The 11,263-nt window shown below is 34.9% G+C and overlaps 1 protein-coding gene across 3 annotated transcripts in view; it reads right to left on the bottom strand.

Moving 5' to 3' along the window:
- The window catches only part of Vps13B (vacuolar protein sorting 13B), a 49,902-nt gene that overhangs the window by 4,565 nt on the left and 34,074 nt on the right, over positions 1–11,263 (bottom strand). For all 3 annotated transcript variants that reach the window (XM_087351798.1, XM_087351797.1, XM_087351799.1), the window contains exons 36-43: positions 9,653–9,835; positions 8,515–8,946; positions 5,533–5,826; positions 3,857–4,140; positions 3,191–3,350; positions 2,454–2,750; positions 1,939–2,063; positions 1,054–1,357 (exon numbers count right to left, since the gene is read on the bottom strand). In XM_087351798.1, coding sequence (XP_087207924.1) covers positions 1,054–1,357; positions 1,939–2,063; positions 2,454–2,750; positions 3,191–3,350; positions 3,857–4,140; positions 5,533–5,826; positions 8,515–8,946; positions 9,653–9,835 — 2,079 coding nt within the window. The remainder of the gene's footprint in view (positions 1–1,053; positions 1,358–1,938; positions 2,064–2,453; positions 2,751–3,190; positions 3,351–3,856; positions 4,141–5,532; positions 5,827–8,514; positions 8,947–9,652; positions 9,836–11,263) is intronic.

Genomic DNA, 11,263 nt, shown 5'->3' with positions numbered 1-11,263 from the left:
ATAGTTTAGTGCATGTTTAGAAGTTATGTTATGTAAGACGTTTAGAAGCTTGTTGAAGTGTTGCTTAAGGGCAAAATTGATCCTGTATTACCACAGTGTTTACAGTACCTCAATTTAAATTATTACCAATTCTACAATTTTCTTTCTTATTTAAAAAATATGCTTGCAGAATCTGATAAACAACATAAAATAAGCAAACAAACAAACTATTAATACTATAAAAAGACACTAGTGCCATACGCGTTTCAACCACAAGAGATCATCATCAGTGGCAACAGGGAAATTAATTAATTTAATCAAAATGGTTTAGAAAACAAATCATGAAGTAGAGTATTTTACAAAAGCTTATCAAGCAACACTACACTGGATGCTGGTATTCACAGGAGTTGAACTATGAACTTAATATTGATCCAATGGTCCGGTGGCCGTAGCTGGTCTGCAGCGAGCCGTGGTTGCGTCGTCCAGCCAAATGCAGAGTTCAACTCCTGTGAATACCAACATCCAGTGTAGCGTTGCTTGATATGCTTTTCTAAAATACTCTACTGCATTATTTGTTTTCTAAACTATTTTTAAACCATTTTGATTAAATTAATTAATTTCCCTGTTGCCACTGATGATGACCTCTTGAGGTTGAAACGCGTATGGCACTAGTGTCTTTTTATAGTGTTAAAAGTTTGTTTGTTTGCTTATTTTATATTCTAATACACTACACAGTATGCAAAGTTTTATGATAAACAACAGTTCCATTAAGAATATTAATGAAGAAAGAAGAAGAAAATATTAAAATGAACCTTAATGAATATATGAAAATGATATATACTGGATCAATTGGGGCAACAGAGTGTAATCAGGATCTACATTTTGTATTTGTGTTGGCAAATCTTGTGGTTCCGCACATCTTACTAGTGGTTTTTATAGTAACTGTATATATAAGAAGTCACACAGTACACACTGCACGCATGCATGGATCTAAATTATTTTTAATTACAAATGCCAAAGTCTGCACTTCTCTTGCGGTATAAAATGCCTCAGATGGATATCACTAAACGATACCTGTAAGTTGAGAGATGTTCGGTTACAGATAATGTACTTGGCTCGCACAGTAATCACTCTCATTTCCTCCACAATCTTTGAAGCAATACTCAGGTAACCTAGAGTTTTTCCATACTGCACTACTGTCTGCACATTTCCAGAATTTGGTAAGAGGCCTGAGATACGAGGCATATAGAAGCTATTTCCCCAGTCAGGGCGAGCTAACTGGAGAGGTGGTGATGCGTGGACTATGTCACCAACATCCATACCCAGGCTGAATGTATGTTCCAGTTTTGGAGGTGTGACAACACCTTGATGTGGCACCCTGAGGAAAACGATAATCAGTATTTACTATCTATTAGTGGATGTATCATTCTTATTTGTGAATAATATATTTATAAACCAAAATTTCTTTCAATCAACAAAACAACAGCAATTGGGTCACCAATGTCAGGCATAAAATCCAAAATTTTTCTGCAAGAATCTGAACATTAATCAAACACAAACTAGACAATAAAACAATAGCACAGCCTAGACTGTGTGTTTTTTTTTGTGCTTTTTTTTGTGTGTTTCTGTTTCTTGTGCGCATTCATGCACAAACACTTGTGTGGGTTTAGTGGCATGTCAACTTCTAAGGCTGTTTAATCCTGCATAAAATTAAATTACAAAGTTCATAACTTGACGTCTGATAAAATTAGAACCCACAAGCCAGATTGTAAAAGGTCTGACAGTAAGATTGAGAATAAAACTTAAAACACGATATGCCAGGCTGTAAAAGGGCTCATGACTGACATTAACAATGCATACAAAGTTTGCACGACAAACAATGTACAACATTACAAAATATATTTTAACTAAAAATAATAAGAAAATATTAAAGTTTTACTGAAATATTTGATTAAATACCTGCAGACAGTACGTTCTTCTACTATAAGGACAATAGGATAACCAACCACATTGACCAACAATGCCCATGGCTGTAATTCCACAAGCAATGTACTACAGAACGGCCCCTGCGGTACATATTTCACCTGAAAAAACACATAACTACAGGTTATTCAATTACTTACTTCCACGGCTAATTAAATTACAATACACAAGGTTTTAAATCTATATGTAATGATGACAGGATTATAACAAACCCAAATTCTATGCTGATACTCTTTTTAAGGCATATTCCTAAAAGCTACTCCTTATAAAATGGTAGATCTTCATTAATTTTCTTGTGTTACGAATCACTGCCATCATCCTAGAAAATTTCTCTAGCACTGACAATTTTCTCTTGTACTCAGTCAATCTTACAGGTCCACATGGGGCAATATAAAATGCACTGCAAACAAAATTTATATAACCCTGGTTTATAAAAATATACCTTACCCAGACATGAAGGTCATGCCAACACAGACATAACGAATACTCACTTGCACATCTGTCTGTGGTTGTTCTGCTGATATCCATGACACATTTGCATATTCCTCCCCTACAAAGGGCCAGACTGGAGTCTTGACTTCACTTAGGGATGCCACGATGGCATTTATATCAACATCTTTATCATCTATTTTTAAAAACTTGCGCTGATCTATCACTGTGTATGATAACGGAACATACGGATTAGAAGGTGTTATACCATTTTCTAGTTGGAATGTTAATTTGTGTGAATGATCCACTGTGCCTGGACAGTAGAGCTGCTGTTGTTCTCCGCGACCATGAACTGTTGCCTGCAAGAGTGAAACAGATAACAGCAAGTTAGTTAATTTCCATTTGTGAAAAAAAAAGGGAAGATACAAATTTAGCCACATGTATTACGCTCTTGTTGTTCAGACATAATTTGATATCTCACAGCACACCATATTGTTAATAACTGAAATGTTCATGCATAAACTATGTTCATGATATTATTCCACATGCTTCATCCTGCTTTTCATATATTTATTTTCTTTTTTTGCGATATTCATCACAGTTAGAAAAATTCAACAAATTAACAACATTTTCAGAATGAGTAATAGATGACAAGGGAGAGCGAAAAGGCATGTAAGCATGCAAAAATGGAAGAAATAAAGTAAGACTAACAGAAAGCAATATTTTGTTAACATTCAAAATTGGAAAGGGCAAACACACTGTACAAAGTAACTAAAAACATTTACATATGAAACAATACCTGGAGATGAACCCTGAGGCCAGGTGTGTCAATTAGTACTTTTGCTGGAACAGGCAGATATGAGCGGATCATGTAAAGTGGGCACAGCATGGCAAGGATCTTCACACCTTGTCCAATATGCTGGCATAGCACACGGCACCATACACTCAAAAACTGACCCCTGTTATGAAACAAACATCACTCATCACATCTGTGTACCATCCGGAATGACAATAATGTCCTCTTTGCACTACATACAAGACAGCAAATTTTTTAAGAATTTTCTTTGAGTGTAAGAATAATTAAACTGTAAATAAACCCTCAGGACCAACACATTGAGTTATTACTGGAGAAAATATTAAATCATATTTTATGTTACTAAACTCATCCATCAATATATACTAATTATTTTACCTGATATTATTAAAGCCTACAATAAATTCAGGGACTGGAATGTTTTGATTTTGTTACATGGGAATTCTTTTTCAAGTACGATGGCTTCAGTCTTTATTTATTATATATTCACGTTGAGAATATAGGAATAATGGAGTTTATCTTCCTGAACTCAGGATTTTATCTGTAGGTTATAAATATACGTTTAACTTCATTTATAAGACTTAAAATTGTCAGAAAACCACTTTATTAGGATGTTCAAACACTACCAATATGAGAATATTTTTACTTTACCTGTCATGGAGAGGGACCTTAACAAGCCAGGGCTGCCCAGATCTGCAGTTCTCTCGCACGGGAATGTCTCCAGACCAAACACTGTCCAGCCCATGGAATCTGATTCTCAATGTCATCTTGCAGTTTGCATCAATGAGCACTGATGGAGGAGTGCTCTTGCCTACAGCAATAAAGTTCTGTTCTTCATCTTGAGGCCCAGAAGCCTCATCTACCATGGGCAAAATACGGCACTCTAAGTGCTCTGCTAGAAGATTTGTGACAACCAACTGGCCTGACAGAGTAACCTGTATAGTATAAAAAAACATCAAGAAACTGTCTTCCTACTTTGAACATAAATAAAGCATACTAAAAACCATTAAAATGGAGGAGAAAGTTATAAAACAACACAAATAAATCAAGGTATCAGGTAAGAGTAGTCTCTACTATCTTTGTAGTTTAAATGCGTCATGTTTGTGCTTAATTCAGTAATATATTTATTTATTTCCGTCAATACATAAACTTAGTTGTTAAAAAGATGATGCGGTTGCATTGAAACATGTTGTGAAATAAAAATAAGGAGCGCTAAAATTGTAACATCGTAATAGCGATGATAAGCGCCAAATTTTAAAGTTTAGCTTTAATAACACCAATTTTAACAACTAAGTTTGTGTATTGACGGAAATAAATAAATATATTACTCTACTATCTGTTCTTTATAAAACACACATTTACACTCTAAATGCTACAAGATAATGACAGAAAAAAATACATACAAGTTTCTGTACAAATGGAACATAACTAACAGAGCCAAGGTGAAGTTACAACAGGACCAGAAAACTGGTATTATATTTTGAAACTGCTTACAAAGAAACAAACTTTATGAAGATGACCCAGGAACATACCATGCACATGATGACTAGACTAAACTAAGAGAGAGATTAAGAGAGGAGAAAATTGGACCAGAGGAGGGTAGACAACATGCATGAATGGAAAGATAAAGGCAGTTGAAGACTCCTACACAAAAGCTGACCCATAAGTATGGAAATTACTTATCAAAGAAGACAAAGAATATGTGCTTACATCGTTACTAGCACACCACAGTGGTACTAACTGACCATGCATAAAGTAGAATACAGCATATAAAGCATTGTGCAGGTTTCTATTAACCAGAAATATTATTTGACAGTATGACACCATATGGGGTCCGCAGTGGCCGCGCGGTCTCAGGCGTGGGCCTTGTGCCGCTTGGTCGCTGGGATCGTGGGTATGAATCCCACTCAAGCCATGGATGTTTGCGTTTTTCGGTGTTGTGCTGTCCTGTGTACAGGTAGAGGCCTTGCGACGGGCCGATCCCTCGTCCAATGAGTCCTACCGAATGTCTATAGATCGAGCCAACAAAAAAAGTTGGGACCCGCAGTGCTCAGGCACTTGAAAAACGGGTCGTTCCAAGTATCCAAGTATGACACCATATAAAAATAATTAATATGTTAAATGGTTGGCAGGTTCATTTAATGGTAGCTAATTTCATTCCAATCGCCTTCTTGTGTCCCAACAATATATAGTTGACGAGTTCTTGTCTATGTTAAACAGGAGAAGGCTGAAAATAAAGCAGATCATCTCTCCAAGGTGCCTCTTGGACAAAGACTAAATTAAACAAAAATAAACTCAGAATGTATCCTCATTACTGATGCACATACCTGTTTCTGAGTGGCTGACAGTGATGAAACCTTGACAACAATGCTAATATCTTTCATACCACAGTCTGCTAAACCACAGAGCTGCAAACCATCGACATCAATGCAGAAAGGTTGAGACCACACCCATGCTCCTTTCTCTACGCCTACTCGGAGCACCTGTTTCACCTTGTGGGTTCGCCAAGAGTAAAAATGGCACTGACAGCTACCCAGAAGTATGTCTTCATCTGTCAGTGCCTGTCCAAACCTTAATGGATGTATCATGTCATTGCAGATAATGTAACGACTTACAATGACCTGAAAATAAATACACACTTTTTGAAATATAACATATGCAAATACAAAAATGTGTTCAGTTCAGTTCAGAGTTTAAATTTCATGTCTGTTAATTCTTCTTACAATACTGTCGCAAATTAATACATTGTTTTGTGATTACTTCCATGTACTTCTGCATCAGAATGATTTGTTGTATGCAGTGCATTACTTCGCAAAAAAAAAAGGAAAGAAAGAAAAAAGCTCCTTGAAAATTGTTACCACACATGAAATTATTTACATAAAATTAATTCTCCATTAATTTAGAGGCAATAATTGGAGATACAATGACGTACTACATACATTTAGCTATAATTACTAATAAAGTAATATAAAGATATGTTACATACACGTATATAATTTACTTATTATAATAAATTGTAATTACAATGACAGGAAACTTAGAAGCCATGATGGAAGGAAAGAAATTTTGATATAAACCCAACAAAAATGGTTAATACTCTGAGTACAGGACGCAACAAACAACACAGTCCAATGTGGGCAAGTGGCTGTGAAAGTGGTAGGAGGGATACCTTAACACGTTTTCATTGATGTGTGGTTTCATTGTAGTAGAAATTAGTAAGTATATTACAAAAGACAGGCATTAATTTTTCAAATGCAGTAATGCAAAAATATGTTAACTGAATGTGTATGAAATGATAATGTACACAGGTTAGTAACACAGTACATCTTTTATTGAAATGTAATGCAGAGAATAAACACATTTCAATTTGTTTAAAGTCAACTTACTGTCAATCATCATTTCTTTATGTTAAGGAGGATAACAAAAACTTGCATGTGGTCACACATAAATGGAGTTTCAGTATCCACTTATTGGATGAGAGATGTAATCTGAAGAGAGATTTAAGATAATGGGTTAACTACACATTATTTGTGTTGCTTTAGTTCAAAACTAACCATCTCAAAAACTTCAGACATCATATACAGCATGAAGAACTTCTCCAAAATCTATCACTCACATTCCTTCAGAAGGCACCAGAAAAATATGCACGCACAAACCAACAAAAGAGCTAAAAGTGTTTTCATGAAACCAATCACTGGGAAGTTTTACTGAAACTTGCTAGTAAACTACATGTTCATCAAAACTGGACAACAATAACTGGCACTGCTCACAAAGAATCACATATTTTTGTAGTCCAAAGTTCTACCCACCTGGGGAATCAGCAGTCAGGCCATTCACAGAAGTCAATGGACAAATTCTAACAACTGAACCAAAACGGTAATGTTATGAATGTACGTCCTAACTTATTTTAAATGTATGATAAGCACGAAATATCTAATCAAGTTTATCTCTTACACCACAAACTACACTGAGATCAAAAATAATTTCATCCAAACGTGAGAAATTTAAAATATATTCTGCATTATTTTGATAGAAGTAAAATATTTAGATACAATTATGGCATCTCTTCAAGAGAACAGAGTACTGATAGAGGTATCTGGAACTAGGGCAGATTAAAAAACAACAGACTGAAGAAATTTATATAATGAGGAGCTTCATAACTGTTACTGTTCTGCTAATATTATGGAAATTAAATCAAAATGGATGAGATAACACAATTTTACTTGGAAAATCTCAAGGGATAAGATCTTTGGGACAATAATATTAAAATGGATCTTACATAAAATGGTTATAAAAGTGCTGAATTCAAATGGTTTAGAGGGTATAACAGTGGACTTCAAGAACAAAATGACAAACATTTATGTTCCATAATAGCAAAACGTTTCCTGGTCAGTTGACTCACTATTTACTTTTCAAGGAACACATTGTGCCTAATATTATGATGATAAAATATGAGGCACTCAGAATGGCAGTCAACTTTGAGGCTCTTTTACTAAAAAAATTATTTTGTCAAGTTTGCCCATTGTTCAAGTAAAAACAAGCTATGCTATTCACTGTATAACTGTATACAACACATTAAACATTCATGAAAGCAGATCTAAAACTTCTTGACGATGGTGAAGAGTCAATTGAATAAAAATTTTCTTGGATATTATCCATCGTCTAGTAAATATAAAACGTAAAACGACGTTTCGGAGATGGGACTCTATCTCCGTCTTCAGGTTCCTACACAGTTGGGCCCACTAGATAGAGCTAATCCCTATCTCCGTCGTTTTACGTTTTATATTTACTAGACGATGGATAATATCCAAGAAAATTTTTATTCAATTCATGAAAGCATTTACAATAATTCTCTTCTGGCTTAAAGATTAAAAAATGTTCCCTCGCACAATATGATTCCTGGCCTTAGCACTTGAAATCATTTGTGACTTATTCCAATCTCCTAGTGACATTTGTTGGAGAGTTTCCTTACTGTTGCTTGGATAAACTGTAACATACAAGTAGTTTTCCATGAACATATCAAATAACTTTACAGAATTTTTTAGGTAGTAATCTCCTGGGTTGTTGCACTGTGTAGTCTTCGGGCTGTGTAATACTATTTCAAGAAAACATGTCTCCATTTTCAGGGTTGAAATGACAAAGCACAACCATTCAGAAGATCACCATCTAAAATACTTTGTTTTCCAACAAACGAAGGGATACGCCCTGGAGCTATAACCTGACTGAATAGGGCCAGAAATAGGCTAATTCCTCATATTTACTGAAGCAATACATCTCCTTAAGAATGATCACATGACAAATTAATTTACCTGGTACTCTTCACTGGGTGTTGGTGTGTCCCCTTCCCGTTCACAATTACGAAAAGCCTGGGCCCAGAGTTGTGCTGAAACTGCCAAAGTGTGTCCAATTGCAGGCCCAAATCTCACTCCTATAGGTTTTGTAACACAACTAACAGCAGTTGTATCACCCAGTGTCAGCTGTACTTTAGCCTGAAAGGGCTCAATGGCATATTGCTGTGTAAGATACGCATAATCGATGATATCACAGCGCACACGGCTGTTCATTTCAACCATGCTGACATTCCCACTTGACCACATGCATACGTACAGACACGTGCTGTCCAGTGCAATGGACATAAAGCACTGTGACTCAGGAGTCATCTGATCTACAGAGAAATTCTTGAGTGGGAGAGGTAATGGCTTTCCTGCATTACTGGAGATCACGTGGTTATACAAAGAAACCTGCAAGTGATACACATTATTCTAATGCTTTTGTTTTACAGAAATCACACACACAGAAGAATCAGAGCAATTACAGTACATGCAGTCTTCCTTTTATATTGGAGATGTATTCCCAAAAACAGTGATATACTATATTTAAACAACACAAATGTAAGTCAATCAATTCTCAGCAGCACTAATTTCTTCAAATTATGTTATTTAACATTATTCCATTATTAATAAAGTAACAATAGAAGATGCCAACTGGAATGACATGAATAGGACACTACAAGTAGATCCTACTGGCAGTTGCACAAAAACAATGATTAAAGCCAAACATATGAAGATACACTTGGAAATTCATCATCTTTATATCAAACAGGCAAGGTTTTCGAAGCATATTTTTTAATGCCTTTACATATCAGTATTTAAGTATGGTGGTGGTAAGTTTTGTTATTGAAAATCATTTGTCAAATAAAGTTAGTAGACTGAGATTTTCATATTTTTACAGAGGTCTGTAAGGGAGACCTATTTTATTGCATATTCATTATTTAACATTTTTTAATGTGAAAAACCTCATCAAATCAATTCATGTGTAAAAATTACACAGGAAAATAAATAGATCAGGAAAAGCTAACAGGCAATTATGAATATTTATAAAACAGATTTACAAACAAACTTTATGCTATAACAATGTGAAGTTCATCATTATTAATTTCACAAGTACCTGCAACGAAGAGATGTTCATTGCTGCTTGGAGACATGGCACTTGACGGGAAGCAAAGAATGAATCAACTCTCATACAGGCAGCCAAAGCACGTGGAGAAACCAAAACATCTCTTGAATCATGCAATTCATCATCTTCCTCTGACTGCAGTGTGAGCTGGACTCGCCATGTACAGGCAACAACCTGACAACAGATTGACTACTACATGAGAAAAGATGTCCTCAGATAAGTTATTTTGTATGTACCACAACTAATTGCTTTTATGTAGCACTTGTAATTATTTGTTGTTCCTCTGTGTCATAGTACGAATTGATCAGATTACAAAGTATCAAATAATATGGCAAGATAATTGTTAATAACATGAATGTTGCATTCACTGCACTTGACGACCCACCACCTTACTCAGAACTGTTACTCAGTTCTGAGTAAGAAAAAACAAATGCCACACAAAGATTGGTACCCTATTTGCACCTTAATAATTATATTTATTACAGTTTTTTCTTTCTTTTAATGCATGCTATATTTACACAAATATATATTAAAACTGTGCAGTTGTATATTATTCAATTATATGTTTCAAAATTTCCATATGAACTGATTAATAAAAAGAGGAATTGGGGTATGGATACTGAAATATGTAAAAAGCGATATTTAAAACAGAATACATAATTGTTATTTGTCTACAAAGCATACACAGTCCAATGAGCAAAAAGTAATTATCAGTATTATCAGTCACATTAATACTGTATTAAGCTATTTATGCTCAACTGTTAAGGCTAGAAGCATAACTAATTTAAAGGTCCCGTGTTAAAATCTGATTGTAGACAAACAATTTTATTTGCAAAAACACATATTTTAGAAGCATCATTATTTCACAAAGCATTCAAGTTGTTTGTACAAAATACAGTACATTAGCCCTTCAAGACCTAGCATCTTTAATACAATGTTCAGAATCCACGAGCTTCAACCATAGATTTCATTCATATCCACATGGACTCAATTAAGAGATTAAATATAAGACTAATGAAACAACTTCAACTTAATTTTCCTTCATTATGGTTTTCATTTGTTAGTTCTGAATTCTTATTTGAGACAGGTATCAGCATGGTTGATTTATGCAATGGAAATTAAAAGGTACTTTGATCATCACCAAGAATAATTTTGTTTTCTTTGCATGTGAATGTGAAGCGCCAAGTTAAATACCACTCAGAACGGAATCAAATCAACCTAAATACTTAAACTCAGCTCCAGTTTTGCGGTGTAGAAATGCACTTCCTACCAGTTTCTGGCCAAAACATTATGTGCTGACACTCCATTTTTAATACAAAATTATATTTTCCACTTTTGCCACTGATGCATATGCACAGAGGATCATGTGTAATGGCATCACAATTATTCCATCTCAAAGAATTCGAGCATCTGCAATGCTGGTATTGCCGACTGTTGGATCATAAAAAATGTGAACTATAAGTTGTCACCTATGGCTCAATATCAATACCAGATTTCATGAAAAGTCTCACAGCCGTTCTCGAGTTATTAAATTTATACAGATGGTAATCACAGGCAAAGAGCTTAAGTTTTGTTAAAATACCATCACTATAACGTCAGCTT

Source organism: Zootermopsis nevadensis, unplaced genomic scaffold (assembly GCF_977971745.1).
Source record: "Zootermopsis nevadensis isolate Lab colony 2312 unplaced genomic scaffold, Znev_1.0 Znev_ptg000020l, whole genome shotgun sequence".
Taxonomy (NCBI): Eukaryota; Metazoa; Arthropoda; class Insecta; order Blattodea; family Termopsidae; genus Zootermopsis; species Zootermopsis nevadensis.
The sequence above is the reverse complement of the archived record's forward strand: the minus strand, read 5'-3'. Positions and strand labels throughout refer to the sequence as shown.